This window comes from Lissotriton helveticus, chromosome 8 (genome assembly GCF_964261635.1).
Source record: "Lissotriton helveticus chromosome 8, aLisHel1.1, whole genome shotgun sequence".
Classification (NCBI taxonomy): Eukaryota; Metazoa; Chordata; class Amphibia; order Caudata; family Salamandridae; genus Lissotriton; species Lissotriton helveticus.
Window position 1 is genome coordinate 841704623 of NC_136069.1, and position 19261 is coordinate 841723883.

Genomic DNA, 19261 nt, shown 5'->3' on the forward strand with positions numbered 1-19261 from the left:
TCTGTGGGCGGTCCTGACTAAATTTGGATTTGGCCCTGACTTTATTGGCTGGGTGCGCTTACTGTACACTGAACCACTCGCCCAAATAGTCGTTAACAATCGGGTCTCGGCGCCCTTTAGTCTTGGTCGGGGCACTCGGCAGGGCTGCCCTCTCTCTCCCCTTCTTTTCTCTTTGGCTCTGGAGCCCCTGGCGGCTTGGTTGCGCTGAGAGCCGTCTATCCGTGGCATGTGGTGGTCCCCTGATTGGGAGGACCAAATCTCCTTGTATGCGGATGATATCCTGCTTTATTTAACCTCTCCTCGTAAGTCCCTTATTGTTGTGTGCGACGTCCTAGCCTCCTTCGGTAAGAATTCCGGGCTTTCCATTAATTGGGGGAAATCTCTGTTATTTGTTCTTAAAGGAGAGCCCCCGGTCCCTCCGCAGAACTGTCCCATTCAAATTAATATGGTCCGGTTTAAATATTTGGGGATTTTCATTTCTCTTGACCCAGCGATCAGGTACACCAATAATCTCCTTTCCCCTTTGCAGAGACTTAAGAGTGACATCGCTAATTGGAGGAAACTCCCACTCTCCTTGTTGGGGCGAGCAGCCCTTTTTAAAATGATGTCTCTGCCTCGTTACCTTTACGCCCTTCAGAAAACCCTAGATGTAGTTACGGCCAGTTATTTCCATGAGTTGGAAGGGTTGCAGCGTAGTCTTTTATGGGAAGGCAGACCCCGTATCGCTCTAGCCAAGCTGATGCTCCCCTGGTATGACGGAGGCATTGCCCTACCAGATATTAAACGGTATTATTGGGCTACTCAGCTGGCCGCGATCAACCATGGGACTTATGACCCTGCTGCCGATCCTCGCTACGCTATGGATAAATGGCTCCTTCCCGGAGGTAGCTATAACAGGGCGATATATTCCAGGACTTGACAGATCCAACTAAGCACGCAGTGCGGATCTGGCACGATGCCACGAGTTCCTTAGGATGGAGGGACAAACTGACGCTGGCTACCCCGCTTTTTGCTTCGGAGAGGCTGGGTAAGCTTTGGAATACCAGAGGGTTTGATAAGTGGGATCTGATAGGGATCTCCACCATCAAGGATATTTGGGATAAGGGGAAGATTAAGTCATTTGAGGAGATGCAGTCTGAATTTGAGCTGGAGAGATCAGAGTATTTCCGCTATGCCCAAATTCGGCACTCATTACAGGCGGCCCTGCCTGTGGACACGGATCTGCCGGAGGCCACGCCTCTTGAGGATAGAATTTTGGATGGCCACCTCCCCGAAAAAACGATCTCCCTGATCTACAAGAAACTAATTAATCACAGGGCTGATCTACTTAAGGAGTTAAGGGATAAGGGGGTGCGAGACGGAATAGAGCTGGATGATGAGGACTGGCAATCCGCTGTGTCCTCTCCAAAAGTGGTTACCATTCCTGCACGGTTGCGGCTAGATTAGTATTTGGGCGTAAAAAATACTACACAGGGTTTATGTCACGGGGCCCGCCTTGTACAGATGGGGTTGTTTGATTCTGGATTGTGCAGAAGGAAGTGTGGTTTGGTGGGGACTTTCTTCCATATCATCTGGGAGTGTCGATATATCACTGAGTACTGGCTTAGGATTCACAATACAATACACAAGGTCTTGGGGGTCTCCTTGCTACCTGAGGCGAGGAGATGCCTCCTTAATATATGGGAACCCACGGACCTTAACCCTGCGCAGACACAGTGGGCCACGTTAAGTATTGTTTGCAAAAAGAAATATTGCCCAGCAGTTGGGATCCGAACAGCCTCCCACCCTTGAGAGTTGGAAAAATAACTTAGATTGGAGTATGTTCCGGGAGAAGACTGTTTTTGTGGCAAGAGGCTGCCCTCGAAAGTGGGTTTCAGTATGGGGACCTTGGAATAAATACAGAGGAGAGATCTGTGTACCCCCTAAGGACGCTGTCTTCGATGTACCCCCCTCCCTGTAAAGTTTTTGACATGTTTGTATCCTGGTTTCCTATACCCTCGAAGGTGTTGTATTGATTATGGCATGACTCTTCTGTACTGTGATCTTTTATCTGATGCTTTGTTTTAATAAAAAGAATTATAATTAAAAAAAAACAGCGAGCGTCATGCTAATAATAGGAATTCGGCCGCGCAAGCCCCCTGACATAACAGCCGCATCTTTGAGGCAATTTGCAGGCACTGTTGTGTCAAGGGAGGAGACTCCAACATGGATCCCCAGAGTGAGAGGATGTGGCGCAGCGGTTGGAGCTGCCGATTTGGGAGCTGGGGATCCGTGTTCGAGTCTTGGCGTTGGCTCAACATCTTGGGAATTTAGGCAAATCACTTATTCACCCCTTCTCCTGCTATATAAATGTATTCATTTAAATGATAAAAAAGCATCGATCACAGCGATCTTGGAGGGGTGGTGGGGGTGGCAAGTAGTATTGTGGGAGTGATGAGGGGGTGGGAAGAGAGGGCACAGGGATATTAAAGTATGAGAATCATAATTTATATTGAACAAAAAAAAGCAGCAATGTCAGTGGGATGGTGTGGGTGGGCAGGCAGTGTTGTGGGAGGGGTAATGTGGTGGGGGTGACGGCACAGGGAGATTACGTGAAGGCAGGGCAAATAAAGCTGCCCAAGCTTAGTAAACAGAGCACTTAACAACCAGAGGCAGGCTTTTGAAGCTCACTGCATAGCCTGATGAGTAAGAACACATGTAACAGGGGCAGTACTCATGGGAGAGTACGAAAGTCCAAAAAGAGACTACTCAGCATATCCACCAAAACAAAACAGGCATTTCCTGAGGACAGAAAGAGGAACCAATTAAAATGTTGTGCGGTCCTCCAAGACCTTATTCATATTCTGAATACAGCATGTCTCAAAAAAACAGTGCATGCGATGCCTAGGCGAGACCTAATAAAAGAGCCAAAGCACGTGCTATTTAGTAGTGGGCAGGAAGCGCTTCCGCAGCAAAATTATTTGTGCCGGGAGTGCCAAAAGGCTGCTCACCCTGCCGTACTGAGGAGCTTCCTGGACAAATTATTAGAAATTAGGGTCAGTATTAGTAACAGGAGCTGAGTGGGGCAATTGCATAGAAGCAGCATTCAGCAAATGAAGACATACTTTGCTGATGTGGTGAATCCAGCACCCAGTGATATTGTAATATCAGAAATCAGTAAGGCATGTGATACATTTTAGGATGGACTGTATATTTACTTTTGACTTCATTTTCAAAATATTTTTTGCTGTTTTGAATGCCATATATTGAGAGATGTATGACGTTACAACGCATACATTTACAACGCGGTACATTACATCTCGAGTCGTTACAACGACTTGCCTTGGGGGGCGCAGGACTTAGGAGTAGTATAAATTACTTTTCCAACCCAAGTCTACGTACAGTAGAGAAGGTGTTGGATAGTAAATTATACTATTCCTTGTCCTAGAGCGCCATCCAGCGCAAGTCGTTGTAACGACTTGCGTTGTAAAAACCGCAATGTAATGGCATTTCGATGTAATCCCTGCGTTGTAAACAATGCAATGGTTCCCGTATGGAGGGGGCGGGGGGGGGGCGGGGTTCACAACACTAACAGAAGCACTTGAAAGTATTTATCCTTGAAGTATCACTATTTAAAAGGGAAGAATGGCTCATTTAGAAGCCAGCATGGCTTTAGCCATACCTGTAGATGCTGTGCAGTGGATAATAGGGTGTGAATAGCAACACATCCAGCTTGTGGCTGCACAATGGGGATGTCATTGCATAAATGCCTAGATGTATTTTGGAGGTGTAAAATGTTTGGCTGTCATGTTGTTGTAGCAGGTTTAGAGGGTACATCGGTGCTTTATTGTGCCTGTACCGGGAAACATCATTTACAACGCAACTTTTACCACGCAGTGCCTTTACGACGCAACTTTTACAACGCAAACCATTACAACGCATTGCGCTGGGCGGGCGCTCTAGGATAGGGAATAAGTTTAAGTTACTGTCCAACACCTTCCCTAGTGTCCACGAGGACTGGAGTTGGAATAGTAAATTAAACTATTCTCTATCCAGCACCCCAAAGCGCTATGCGTTGTAAAGGTATGTGATGTAAAAACCGCGTTGTAAAGGCATGCGATGTAAAAGTATGCGTTGTAACGTCATACATCCGCCTGTACCAGGTTGCTGCAAACTGTTGTACTGGTGTCCTGTAGTGAGGGCTTGAGAAGTGTCAGAATGATGGAGAATAATTTCCCTCCTCAAATTGCAAAGTGCCACCAAGCCAGATCCCTCCCCTCACAATGTTGGATTTACAACTCTGTTTGCCTTATCAAATATCAGTTTTACAAGAAGTCCTTCAGAAGCAGTTTTGAAATATTCGAGTAGTTCGTAAACTGCTCAGAAAGCCCAGCCCTCCTCATGCAGCTTTGGGGGTGAGGGTAGGTTATCTCCCTGCTGTAGTTTCACTTTGAAGTTTTGGAGCATAGGAGACTTGACTGAGACTTGCAAGGCTTCTTGTGAGAGGGAAACACAAATGCCCTTGCAGAATTGCGCACCAACATTTGGTATCTGTTGCTAATAGAAGTGGAAACCCCCTCCTGCACCTCTCCACAGAAACGTATTCTGTCAGATAAGGTGGAAGGTAAGGTCCTGTCGTCAACCAGATCAAGGACTACAGTCTGACTTTCCCATCGCTTACAATATGAAGGACTTTTTCCAAAACGTTGAGCTTAGCTATCTGCAAACTGCACTTCAGTCTAAAACCTGATTCATAGGGACCATCAAGGTGACGATACAAGTCTGTTGTTGGCTTGCCATACATTTTTGATTCGTTTGCCAAGAAACAGGGATCTTGGTCTTAGATTCTGCAGTCCTGAAGTGACAAAAACTACTTTTTTGAACAGGCACGTGACAAGACTTGATTTAAGAGAGGTGACAAGCTAGGTTTAACAATGTAGGCGTCTCAAAAATAGTTTTGATGGCCCTCAGCTGGAATTCTGAACAAACAAGTGAGTGTCTGGAATGGGTAGCGAGCAGGTGAAACGTTTATTTATCTCAGTGTCAGTCCTAATTTGATCTACTTTCTCCCTACAGTAATTGGCAGTGCTGTTGAAAATCGTTTGAAAATGGAGAATGGATATTTTTTGGAAGAGATTGCACCAGTGATTGAAAGTTGACTAGCGCTATTTAATGGTCAGAAGAGTATGTGATTTAATTTAGACAATTTTGAGCTTTCACCTTGTTTGATAGTGCTCAGGGGGATTTTCCTTTGGCTATCGTAGTTTTCCCATGAGCACTGGGGATTGTTAGGTTTTTGTTTAATCACTTTGAGAAAGAGAAGGGCGTGAACACTGTGCATTTTCTGTTGAGAATTCAATGAGCTTATTTGTGAAGTATTGTTCTTGAAAGACCCACGTGAGTCCTGGAAGTATTGTAGACATACATGTTGTAGTTACCCATATTTAGAAGTCTTGCTATGGTGTTTGTAGATTTTCGGTTGTTCTTAGAAGAGAAGGAATGTAGTAGGAATTGTACTTAAGGAATAGGTAAGCGCATGACTGATTGCCATAAATTTGAGATAAACATGGAAACAGGGAATGCTTGGTAAAATGTTACAGGTGAAACTGTCATAACTGCATGTGCTTGTGAAGACCCAGACATAAACCCACAGCTAATGTTCAAGTCATGATGTGTTTTTGCTGATTTTTCTCTTCCGTGTCTGTGAGGCATTTAGAAGGGATGTATCAGTGTCATTTGATGGCTGCCCTCAGTGTCAGACAACACAGTCAAATGATGCAGTAAAAAAAATGAAAGATGGAGCACAGATGAAATCAAAGCAACTATGGAATTTATTTATTTTATCTCATTCTGCAGGGGCGCTACGGTTGTTGTCGTTTCCTCCGAGATGGCTACAAGACACCAAGAGAGGTTGTACAGAATTTCACTAAATATTTTGTTTTCTGTATAATTTAGATATATTAACAAACCAGTGCAAAGATTTCACGCAATGTGTAGTGTGCAGTATAAAATGTAAACCTGCATTTCTGTAGCGAAGACTGAATTTTCAACAATAATACATTTTTTCCATGGTTCTCTTTAATAACTTGTTAGTTTTACAGCGTGACGCAAAGCCCTGAAAATGTATATATTCTACCTTCATTCTTCAGAAGCCTTATGAGTTTTGAAACCCTTTACATTTTTCAATTTCTAAAAGACAGTTTGTTCATTTCAGGACCCAAGGAGGCTGCACTATGATCCTGCTGAACTAAAGTTGTTTGAAAACATAGAATGCGAATGGCCGATTTTCTGGACCTACCTCATAATTGATGGCGTGTTCAATGGGGACCAAGTGCAGGTAAAGATATAGGACATGTATTGTTCGGATAGAAAGTGTGAGGATAGAAAATGCCTTATGTATTATGGGGACATCCAACATATGATGTCACAACAAGTCTCAGAACCCCAGCAGACATCCTCAAACTAATGAATATTCTGGAATGCCTATTATTGATGATTGTTTTATTTGGAATTACTATGGGAAATGAGTTGGAGTACCTTGAACTGTTATGTTATTCACAACTCATTGGGATTGGTCTGATTTGTAATTTGTAAAGCGCAACACTCACACTAAGGCATCAAGGGTCTGGAGCCCTATCGTCCTACCGTCCAGAAGAGGGATGGGAAAAAAAGAAAAAGAAATCCAGATAAATGCTAGGCCGAGAAAAGCCAGGTCTTAAGAGCCTTTCTGAATGGAAACAGAAGAGGGATAGATGTAAGAGCAAGGGGAAGGGAGTTCCAAAGTCTACTTGCTGCCACCGAGAAAGCTCTGTTCACCCAATTCCTCTTGGTACCACCAGTTGCATTTGGAGCGAGGATCGCAGAGGTCTACTGGGGGAGTGCCATTTGAACATTATTTTTAATTTTGATGGGTAAGGAAGGTGCAGGGACTTGTGTACCATACAGAGTTATTTGAAGCTAATGTGTTTTTCGATTGGGAGCCAGTGCAGGGATTCTAGTCCCTTCCTGGCAGATTGTTGCCTGGGAAGTCTTGCCAGTGCATTCTGTAGCACCTGGAGTTTATACTGTATACTGTTATTGGCGGCCAACTATAGTGAGTTGCAGTTATCGAGTCTAGACATTACTAAGACCAGGGCTCCCTTTATTCGTGCTGGTCGTTGGATAAGAGGGAAGATTTTTTTAACATCCTTATGAGCCAGGAGGACCTAGAGAGGGTATGGTTTATTTGGATATTAAAGTTGAGTTCTGTGTTCATCAGAACTCCAAGGTTCTTAGCCTTATTGCTCTGGACAGGACAGCATCCTAAGGATTGAGGCCAGCACTTGCTGTTCCACTTTGATGTCCCTGATCCGAATATCATCACTTCAGTTTTCTCCCCATTGAGTTTCAGAAAGTTAGCAGATATCCATTCTGCTACGTTAGTCATGTATCCGAGAATATTTTCTGCCGTTGAGCATGGACCTTTAGCGATGTTAACCATAATCTGTGTGTTATCTGCATATGACACTATCGCCAGTCCAAATTAGTGAATCAAGGTTGCCAGGGGTACCACGTAAAGATTAGAAAGAGTGGTGCTCAAAGACGATCCCTGCGGTACTCCACAGGGTAGAACAAAGGAGCCTGAGTGCAAAGATTAAAGTTTTACCCTTTGGGATCTCCCTGTTAAGAATGAGGACAGAAGGGCTAGTGCTTGATGAGAAACACCAAGACTCTGGAGTCTGTCCTGCAGCAAAATGGGTGAGATGGTGTCAAATGCTGCTGACAGATCCAAGAAAATCAGCACTACCCGCTGTCCTTCATCCATGGTACCCCTGATGTAATCAGTGACTGATATTAATGCCGTTTCCATCCTGTGATGTTTCCTGAATCCAAACTGAGAATCATTAAGCAATGATTGTTGTTCTGCCGTTTCCATTAGCTACTTATTGAGATGCAGCTCCAAGATTTTAGCTGGAACTGGAAGCAAAGATATAGGACGGTAGTTCTTGCAGTCCCCTGGATCTAGGTTAGGTTTTTTAGGAGTGGCTTAATGATGGCTTGTTTCCAACTATGCAGATAAATTCCGGATAGAATAACATTATTCATGAGTTTGCAAAGGGGTTCTACTATAGTGTTTGCTGTTATATGGAGAACTGCTGGATGACAAGCCTCCATAGGTGAACCAGCGTGCGTTCTCAAAAGAAATTGTGCATCCAGAATGTGCAAGAGATCAGAGAATTTTGAGAGACCTCTGTCTCGCTACAGGGCTTTCAGAGGCGCACCCTCAGTGAGCCTGCTGGATACCGGTGTTTTGGTGTAAGATCCAAACTATAAATCATAACCTGTATAATTACCCATGCTTTTTGATTGAAAGAAAATGGCAGCAGAATGCTTGCAAGTTCTCTGGTTCTGCTGTGAGTTGGGAGGATGAGAGCTGTTGTACTATCTTAAATAACTCTTTTTTGCACAATGAGATTTCAATTTTGTATGTGCAGTATTTGGATTTTTCTTCCACTAGTGCACGTTTATATTCCTTAATGCTTGATTTGTGCACTGATGGCTTCACGTACCCTGACCACGTCCTCCAAGTTGCGGCTGGTGCAGACATATTACCTACACACGTCCTACCTCACCCCAGAGAGGCTATTCCGGGCCCGCTTGAGATCCTCCCCGGACTGCCCCAGGTGTAGGCAATCCCCGGCCGACTTCAACCACATGGTGTGGACATGCCCGGGGCTCACGAGGTTTTGGAGGGGAGTGGAGAGAGAGCTCTCACGGGCTCTGGGCTGGGAGGTCCCTCATGACCCGCTGCGATTGTTGCTGGGTATCTTTGATGGCCTGGATGGCAACAGATCAGATAAGCGCCTGCTAGGGAAGGCGGTGGCTGTGGCCAAGCGGGACATAGCACGTCACTGGCTACGAGAATCAGCTCCCACGGTGGGGGGATGGAGGAGGGGGTGGACTGGTGCGGTGAGTCTCGGGGTTCTCCAGAGCGGTTCTCTAGAATATGGGGGAAATGGTATAATTTGCTTCCGCCGTGAACCCAGATATATACATCATCTTTGGATATCATCAAGCAATTGTGTTGTTGGACTGATCTGGTTTAATTCCACCCATGTATACTGTTGATTTTACCCTACTGTACCCGGTGATTTACGAGCTGCTGCCAATGAATTTTCTTTGTTGTTTTTCCTTCAAAATGCTAATAAAGTTGATTATCAAAAAAAAAATGCTTGATTTGTATAACATTATTTCATGTTCTTCTAGGGTTAGTCTCCAGGCTCACTCAAAGGGACGGCAGGCTTGTTTTAATAGTCTGAGTCTGTCATTAGACCAGGGGGCCGGAAGACGAAATATTTTACGGCATATGGCTTCAAAGGGGCCAATACATTAGCTGCGGATTCTAGTCATGTCGCAAAGGCCTCTCCCACACGATTAACATGCTCTTGAATTATACAAGTAATATTATTTAGGGTGTTGGTTAAGGTCTTGGCTGAAATGCCTTTTTAGCTTCTAGTACTATTAGGGGGTAAGGGGTTCTATGATCAACAGCTATAGCTGGGGCAAGAAATCAAACAACACTGCACTGTGTTCGGACCAACAGATAGGTATGGTGTTTTGGCAGGTGATTCTTGGATCATTTGAGAAGATTCTAGCCAGTGTGTGTCCTGCTTTGTGAGTTGGAGCCTTTACTAGTTGAAGTAGACCGATGCTAGAAAGCATCTCTACCAGATCACTAGAGTCTTGGATGTCCCTCTCCTCTAGATGGTAGTTTAAGTCCCCCATGATTGTCATAGATTTCTCTGCTATAATAGGTTCCAAAAGCTGTGTTGGTTCTTGAAGGAACAGTGGTCTAGGTCCTGGGGATCTGTAGATCAATAGCCCTCCAAAAGTAAAAGTGCAAGTGGCTGAGGGAATACGTTTGAAGTTAGTGGCTTCACAATAGTAGGTATTCAATCCTGACTCAATGATGTATTTAAATTGAGATTTAAAAACAATCGCCAGCTCCCCCCCCACCCCATGCGCCCAACCCTATCTGCCCTTTGGATAGAGTAATTATCTGGGAAAGCATCTGATAGGTCGGGTCCTGAGGCTGCATTAGCCCAAGTTTCCGTAATAAAGACCCAATCAGGTTTCAGGTCCTCTATTAGAGTCGCAAATTCCACTCTGTGTTGAATGAGGGAGTGAGCATTAAGCAGTAGTCCCTTGTATCCCTCTGTTTTACCTACGATGGTGGTGACCAATAGGTTTTTCAATTTTTCCTTTCTGTACGCAATAGATGTACTAGCACATGGGGGCATGGAGTAATCGCATGAAATGCAGGAATGAGGTGAGTCATTCTGCCCACTCTCCAAGGGAAAGATGACACATGTACAGTAACTATGACGTTCACATCTCCTCATTTTCACTATCAATTTCTCAGAGTAGGGCCAGAATGTTCTGTAAAGAGCTATCTAGGCATGCAATGAAAGTTGTGAGGCAAATGCAGACATTGCATCTAAAGAGTAATATTAGACAGATTGATACTTGAGACACATTGTCCAGGAAAGACAACATACTAGCTTCTGGAACTGAAAGAGCTTTGTATTTACCAACTCAGCATGTTAAGGTAATAGATACTTAAATGACTAGCTCCAAAGTCAAGAACACAATTATGTGAAGCTATGAACACAAACTGACATACACCAACAAAGCAGAAACAACATTCACATTCTACTTATGAGGTGATTCTCTTACAGAAAGATGCTGATCAAAGTGGCTCTGTAAAATAGGATTACTCATCAGCAGCCCAGTAAGCAAGACGTGCAGAGAAAAGTGGTGCTCTAATACACAGAGTCTCTCCCCTATTCTTCTCTGCCACAACCCACAAAGAGAGGAAGGGTGGTTGTCCAACTGATTATTCACATAAAACATGCCAGTTCTTGAATACAAAACTTTGTTTTAACTGGTTTAAAGATTGATTGACTTAATAATGCCCATGGATAAGATGCAAAAGTAGTGAAGCATATATACATTTTCCTCCCATCGAAGATCCACAACTGACAGTCATACTGACTAGTCAAATATTCTGTTCAACTCACTAACTACTTACTCCTGCTCCCTGCAACTATGAAAATGTCTTTCTAGTACAGAGGTGTGGAATTTAATAAAATATCTACTTGTCCATGGGGAGGTTGCTTCATAAATCTACTTGTCCCTTTGGTGCCATGTAGTGCGGCGACAAATTATTGCAGCAATCTCATTATATAAGAGGTCTGATTTAGCCTCTTTGATTATGCCAGGGCTCATACCATAGTAGTGTTTGAATACTTGCAATACCCTTATGTTGCCATGTTTCCGCAGATCTACATACTGGGGCTGAAGGTAGTGATAAGAATTAGTTCCAGGGTTAGAATTCCCTTTTGAGTCTGTGCAAACCTACTAACTGCATATTTTAAGGATTTTCAACAACTCTTCTCAAATCTTTTCCAACACTGAGAAATGTTGGAAATTGACTCCTGACAATGGCAGACTTAAAGTAAACCTTCTACCAGAGTGGGGAAAAAGTGGTTGGAGAGAAAGTGAAATTGCAAACATTCAGATTTTCGCATGAGTAAATCTACACATGCAGTTCACTAATATTTTTTAGGAGTACTTTTTCTTGTGCTACTTCTGTTAATTCTTGGGAATTTACAAAAGCTATATAGCTGCACTTAATGCAAGGACATATACCATGTGTACACTGTTGAGGCTCTCTTCAATAATTAAGCCCCTAATTTGGTCTGGAGTTGACCATAACCTTTTGCGTTTATTTAAATTCTGTCTCTCTTTCTCTCTGTATCGGCTGGCTTCACTGTGAATGAAGGCATTCTGCTTTTTCACAAGGAGCACATCAACACACAAATAATTTTTGTTCAATGACAGTAACTACTGTGGCAGTGTGTGCCTTTTGAGACCAAAATAATTTTTGTTTTTGCCAATGTTTGTTATAATGGTGATGGCCCGAGAGCTCCAACACCAATAAGGTTTTACAAAAACCATGGCAAAACAAATCACACACTGACAAAACTAAAAACCAATTGACCACCAATTTCGGTCCTACTGGCTTTGCCAATGCTTGTTTATTTTTGTTTCCCATAATCTTATTGAAGCTGGTTACACAGATTTTCCATTGTGAATATTTTTGGTAAATACTAGCATGCATCAACACGTTACTAAATGATGCTGCGAAGAAATGGTACCTGAAATTTTACAGTAGTTTAGCAAAAAAAAAGTTTTCCTGCTTTCATTTTTGTATGAACATTTTTGTTTTAGTAAAGAATTATTAATCTTGCTTTCAAGCTTGTGCAAATATGTGCATCAAATCAGAGAGCATACTGTGAGCATAGCCTCATATTTCTAAACTTTGAAAACTTGTGTACACATTTTTATACTGGAACCACTGTCAGTAGTGCAGTCAGAGCTAACAACATTTATTTAGAGCGCTCACCCTAATAATAAAAGGTTTCGATTAATGAACCATAAATACAAGTTTGAACAGCATTAACTTATAGACTGAAATATTACCTTAACTGCAAACAGTGCCCTTTCCTGATCCATAATGTAGTACTGTAAACTGACAGCCAAAGGGGTTTGTGCTGCAAGGGGCAGGTCCTCCTTGTCTCAAGGGCAAAATACACTTTTTGCCCTTGACCCCAAACAATATGGCTTGTGCGTCGTGTGCTATAGGAATTCCACAACCCTTTAGTAGGTGCCACTAGGCAGTCTCCATTCTCATGAAATACCCACCGTAAGACTCGGGACCCATCATCTCTCAGTCAACCCCTCATCAAGAGCAGTCAACTTGTTTACATCGGCTGCAATAACTTTGAAGCAATAACTTAATGCTCACTATGATTTGACCAAAATGGGTCATGTGTTCTCCTTCGGAAGATGCGGGGAATTTGAGTAGTCTCACTATTCCTGTTTGCTTATTGCATAATCTAACCTTCCAGAAAATGCTCAAACAAGACTCTTAATAAGATGTTTTAGCCCAGTAGTTTGTGTTTGCACCTATCCAAGCTTGGACCATGGTGACAGTTACACAGACCAGACCCAACCAGACCTACACTCCATCTTTAACCTCGGTCTCCCTATCAACACTGTTTTGGAACTGGATAATACAGAGCAGTGTACAGTACTCCTTTCTACAAGGCTTGGACTTAATTCTTTTTTTGTAATGTTCCTCTAAGAAAAAAATAGGTATACCCACAGTGATCACCAACCAATCAGTGAGAAATCTACTACCAAAGTGGGATGACATCTGGGACACTGGCTTGGTTTCAAAGCTAGTTTTTTTTTCTAATATGTTTCTCAAGTGCCGTACCCTCAAGAGGTCCACCTTCTAGCACATCTGACTCTGACTGAATATCACAGAGGATCAGAGTGGCCAGATGAGAGGAAGGGAATTAGGGAGGGTTTTGCAGGGAGGGAAACCTGGAACAGATAATCCTATAGGTTACTTTGTGTTATGTAATTGGCTATCACAATACAGTATAATAAAGATGTATCAATGTGTAAAAGAGTTCTGTAATGTTTTACCTGAAAATAAAAGTGTGAAATACCATATGCATGAACTGTCTAGCCTCTGTTACTCTCGTCTGTTGATAAAACCATCACACATATACATATGTTGGTGTGTCTCTTGAGATGAGAGATGTTAAACGAATTACTCCAAACAGAGAACTCAGTCTACTTCTTTAGATGTATCAAACAGAAAATGTAGTCTACTTCTGTAGATGTGCTACATATGCTGTAAAACTAATTTTGTGCAATGGTCACAGGGAAAACACTGAATGAAGAGTCAAATAGATTAAAAGCTCCTGACGAAGGCTTTCTTTTCTAATCCCAGAGGAAGGATTGCTGTATCATCGTGTGTGGTGGAACTGACTTGATCCACAAGTCATCTGATAGACATATCTAGCTGCAGATTCCTTACCTTTGATTTTCTCAGGTGTCAGACTAGATCAGGAAAATCTTTCTTTGAGCAATACCCCTATGCGCTTGTAGGTGGTATTGGTCGGCTCCGTGTGGTGTCGTTTGCGCCTGAAGTGACGTCCACGTCACCTATATAGACGCTATCTTGGCACACTGATGTCTGTTCCGCACCAGTCAATCGCTGATCTGTGTAGAGAGCTACCCTCTGTCACTTTTTGACAGATCTTTTGACATTTGTCGCCCCCTTTTTGCTGTGTAAGGAAGGTTCTCTAAGAAGACTTCGGAATTCAAGCCATGCGGCACCTGTCATTGCGCCATGTCAGTGACGGATCCCCATTTGGTCTGCCTGTGGTGTCTGGAGCGTGACCACGACTCACAGTCATGCTCCGACTACTGGGCCATGGCTCTGAAGGCTTCGAGGAAACCATACCTAAACCTGCTTGCTGCCTGGCAGGTGACACTGTGTCACTCGCCTCCTCGGATATCATGGTCCTGATCGCGAGGATGGTCCCGGCACTGCTTCTCTATGTCCCATGGCACATTCCCTTCCACTCCCTTGAACAGGGAATACAAGGGACTGGACAGTTGGGGCAAGAAATTGTTTTCTTCTGCCAGCCTTGCATTGTGGGCGGTAAACACCACATACTTATTGGGATGTTATTCCCACTCTCTGTGGGAAACAGTTGCGCAAGTGCTGCCACAGGTCCCGGAGGAGGCCTGGGCTATCCTTTACCAAGCAGTGTCAGATGGGAGAGATGAAGCAAAGTTTGACCTCAGGTGTAGGTTAGAAATGACCGACTTGCCAGGCAGAGCGATTTAATCGGCGATAGCTATTAGATGCTACGCCTGGCTGAGGACATCTAGCATTTAGGGGGATGTCCAGGCTTTGCTCATGGACATACCCTTTGATGGCACTAGTGTCTTTGGAGATAAGGCAGACAAGGCACTGGAGCACCTTAAGAACTCTACGACCAAGTCCTTGGCCTCTCAGTGGCCGCATTTTTCTAGTCTGCCTTTAGTCCATTTCATGGATATGGAAGGGGCTTTCAGCTGTGCCAGCCATATCTCAGCCACAAGGCCACATAAGTTCGACAACCCCTGCATGGCCGAGGGCGCCTCTCGTACCGGACTTGTGGTTCGGGTGGCCAGTGGTCAGGTCAAACTACCTCCCCCACGGCAGCTTCAGCCTCCAGCCCTCCTAGTCTTGGCCTTCTAAACTATTGGTGACCAGTTGGTGGCAGGATCCGCCACCAACTCCATCACTGGCAACACATTTCATAGGACAGGTGGGTCATCCAGATAGTCCGAAGGGGTTACTTCCTCCCCTTCAAGACCACCACTCCCTCCCTCCATGCCTCCATTACACGGTGGGCTGAGGGAGGATCATTTGATTTTGCTTCAGGAGGAAGACATGACTCTCTTGGCCAAGGGAGCTATAGAGAGGGTTCCGGTGCCAGAAGTAGGCTGTGTTTGTTATTCCCGCTACTTTTTGGTCCCGAAGAAGGACAAGGGCCTTCATCCTATCCTAGACCTATTGGCCCTCAATTACTTCCTAAAAAATTTGAATTTCAAGATGTTCACATTGACTCAGGTGTTCTCTGCCCTTTGACCCAGGAGACTAGATGGCAGTGTTGGACTTGCAGGAGACATATTTTCACTTCCCCGTCTCGGCTGCGCCAATGCGTTAGCTGCGATTCACGATGGGCCACGAGCACTTTCAGTTCACAGTGCTCCCTTTTAGCCTTACCAGCACCCCTCAGGTGTTCAACAAGGTGATGGCGGTGGTTGTAGCTCATCTGCGGAGATGCGGGGTGCACGTCTTCCCCTATCAATGACTGGCTATTGAGGTCAGGCTTGCCTAGGCTGTTGTCTCCCACCTCCAGTCTATGGCAGACCATCTAAATTCGCGGGGTTTCAGTATCAACGGGACAAAGTCACACTTGACTCCCTCTCAGACACTCCCTTTCATCGGAGCTGTCCTGAACACAGTGCAGTTTCAGGTCAGTCCACCAAAGCTGCGAATCCAGGATATTCAGGTTAATATACTGATGTTTCAGCCTCTATCTTGGATTTCGGTGAGAATGACTCTGAGTCTGCTGAGCCTCATGGCCGCCTGCATACTGCTAGTGACACATGCCTATGCCTTCTTGCATGGAGATTGAGAGGTGGCAGTTGACAGCGTCTGACCATTCTCCCAAAGTTTGCAATTTTATACTGGCAGCCAGGGGTTCCTCCACTAACACTGTACACGCCTGCCAGTGCCAGAAATTCATAATATACTGTACAGAGAAATCTATCGGCCCTCTTTCCACTTTCCTTTCTGATGTTTTACTTTTTATTTTGACCCTCTAACAGCAGGGCTCTGCTCTGGGCACCCTGAAAGGGTATTTGTCTGCGTTTGCGAGGCTGTCAGACCAACCCTCCTTATATAAGTCACCCATTGTACATAGTTTCCTAAAAGGCCTTGTACATATGTTTCCACCTCGCCCCATGCTTCAGTGGGACCTAAATTTGGTTCTCACCTTCCTCCTGTGCGCTCCTTTCAAGCCCCTGCCTAATTGCTCCTTCCGGCTGCTCACAATCAAAGCAGACTTTTTAGTGACAATCACGGCCCAAGGAGGGTGAGTGAGCTGCAGGCTTTATCGTCCAAGCCTCCATTCTTGATGATCTTCCCTGACAAGTTGGTGCGTCACACTAGGGCCTATTTACTTCCCAAAGTGGCAACACCTTTCTGTGTGGGGCAATCTGTCACCTTGCCCACTTTCTACGCTCCTCCGCATCCTTCTAAAGAAGTGGAGTGATTCCATTGTCTAAACCCAAAAAAAGCTTTGTCGTTATACCTTGGCTGCACAAAAGAGTTCCGGGTGGATGACCAATTGTTCATGGGGTACGCCGAAGCGAGGAAAGGACCATCTCACAATAGGTCGTCCTCTGTATCAAGATTTGCTAAGCTTGGGCAAATAAGCAGTCTACTGAAGGCTGAAGGGCTCATTCCATGAGATCTAAGGCTGCTACTACCGCGCTGCAACGTGGATTCCCAGTCCTGGACATCTGTCATGGGGCAACATGGGCATCTCTTCATATGTTTAACAAGCATTACTGCCTCGACAGTCAAGTCCACAGGGACAGCCATTTTGGCTGCTCAGTCCTGCAGGATCTTATAGTATAACTTGTCCGCAGTCCCTCCTGCTGGGATGAGTATTGCTTGGGTATCTATTTTTTTTTGGGGAGTTTTATTTAGTTTGAACTCGACCCGAAGATATCAGTGTTACATGAGCACCAGTTGCATTACAGATGGACACATTAATTTTGTTAAAGGCAATTCAAAGGTAAGGAATCTGCAGCTAGATGTATCTATCAGATGGACAAGTTACTTACCTTCAGTAACGCCTTTTAAGGGCCCTAGGTTTCTAAACACTTCATGAATGTGCACTCTTGGCATGGAAAGTCGTGAAAAGTAACTGGCATCAGCGCGCCAAGGTGTAACTTTTATAGTTGACGTGGACGTCACTTCCAGCTCAGACGACACGGACGACGCCATGCTAAGCCGACTGACATCACCTACCGGCACGCAGGGGTATTGCTCGAAGAAAAATCTTCCAGAATCAGTCCGGCACCTGGAAAATTAAATGGTAAGGAATTTGTGGTTAGATCACGTCTCTGCCAGATAAGGCGTTACCGAAGGTAAGTAATTTGTCCATCTGAGCCACTGACAAAAAGTAGCTGAATTGGCCGGAGCAGTGAGGTATTGTTTGTCCTACTCCTCAGATCCATAGGATGAAGACATTCCCTGCCCTGGTTACCTTCTAAAAAAGTTGGATGTGCTGGAGCTTCTGAGTGGCCTTCCTGCAAGCTTGACCTCACTGACAAAAAATGTCATGTACTGCTGGCTGTCCATAATAGAATGGGGCAGGAAAAATAAAAACATCAGTACAGGAGCCCCATACTGTTGCAAATCATTGCTTTGCCTTGAAAATATTCTCTTATCTCTGCTTGGATATCTTGGAAAATCGGTGTGAGTGCACCCAGATTAGATGTAGGGATATAAGGTAATGGCAGCTCCTATGTAGTAATGAAGCCGGACACGTTGAGATATTTCCAGTTGGACACGTTGAGGTATTTCAAGTTAGTTTATTGAAGATAAGTAGTTGAGTCCAGAAGTAATAATGTATAAGCCCCACCAGGAGCAGCCAGCAGGCAGCTCAACCCATCTCAACAGTGCCTTTCTTCAAAGACACCCAACATTCAACAGAGCATCATCACACTGTAACATTCTAGAGGCATAGCATGTGATGAAAGAGGACAACAAGAAGTATGGACTGAGGTGTAAGATACTACATACTACCACAAGCAAACAAAGCAATCTGAAAGAAACAGGTTAGTGTTAGATTCCTTACCATAGAATATCCCCAGGCGTCAGACTGGATCTGGAAAGTTTTAGTCAGCAGTACCCCTGCGCGTCGCTAGGGCTCTGCGTCCGTTGTTGGCATCGTAATGGCCGGGATGACGTTGTCGGAGTACTTAGACGCCGACGCTGACGTCAGTTCTACTTTTTTCCGTGCCAGCAAGCACAGATCCGGGAAGAGCAGTACTCTTAGTCATTTTTGACTAACTTATTTGATCTATTTTGATCACTTCCCGAGTCGACCTTCGACTCGCGGTACCGATAGGGATGCCTGGGTTCAAACCTTGCCGAGGACTGTCACTGGTTGATGTTGATGACCGACCCCCACCGTCGGTGCCTTGACTTTCTCAGGGCTGACCACGAGGACAAGTTGTGCTCCGACTGCTGGGCCTTGACCTCGAAGGCTAGACGGGAGCGGTCCAGTAAGCGGCTCGAGCTCCAGCAGTCAGCTCCGCGTCGCTCGAGGTCCTTGTCTAGAAGGAAGTCGAGGGAGCGGTCGCGGAGCGGTAGTCATCGCCGCTCGACGAGTCACCACCACTCGTCGGGCTCCAAGTCCTCAGGTAAGTCGAGGCATTCGAAAAAGAAGTTGAAGAAACGTCATCGCTCTTCTGACTCCCCCCGACGCTCGCGCAACGTGGCCGGGGGTTCGGGCGACACCGCCCACGCGGCTCCACCGGAGCCGCAAGCGCCGCGTCCAGCCCCACACCCGCCGGTCCCTGGGCTGCACGCGACGCCGGAGGAGATACGTGACTTCCTCATGGCCATGAGTACTCACTTCCCTCCGTCGGACCCTGTTGAGGTGGCTTCAGGCCCCTTGGGTCCGTCTGGGAGCCCTAGCGGGCCGGCGGCTCCATCCCCAGCGCCGTTGGGTGCTTCGGCCCCGGTGCCGTCATCGACTCCGGTCCCGACGCCTCAGGGCCCCACAGCATTCAGGCCTGGATC

General features: G+C 45.2%; 1 protein-coding gene across 1 annotated transcript in view; it reads left to right on the top strand.

Annotated features, from left to right (window-relative positions):
• Positions 1-19261, top strand: part of PHKA2 (phosphorylase kinase regulatory subunit alpha 2) — a 779558-nt gene that overhangs the window by 197124 nt on the left and 563173 nt on the right. The window contains exons 10-11 of the mRNA XM_078657648.1: positions 5836-5889; positions 6194-6316. Of these exons, the coding sequence (XP_078513774.1) occupies positions 5836-5889; positions 6194-6316 (177 nt within the window). The remainder of the gene's footprint in view (positions 1-5835; positions 5890-6193; positions 6317-19261) is intronic.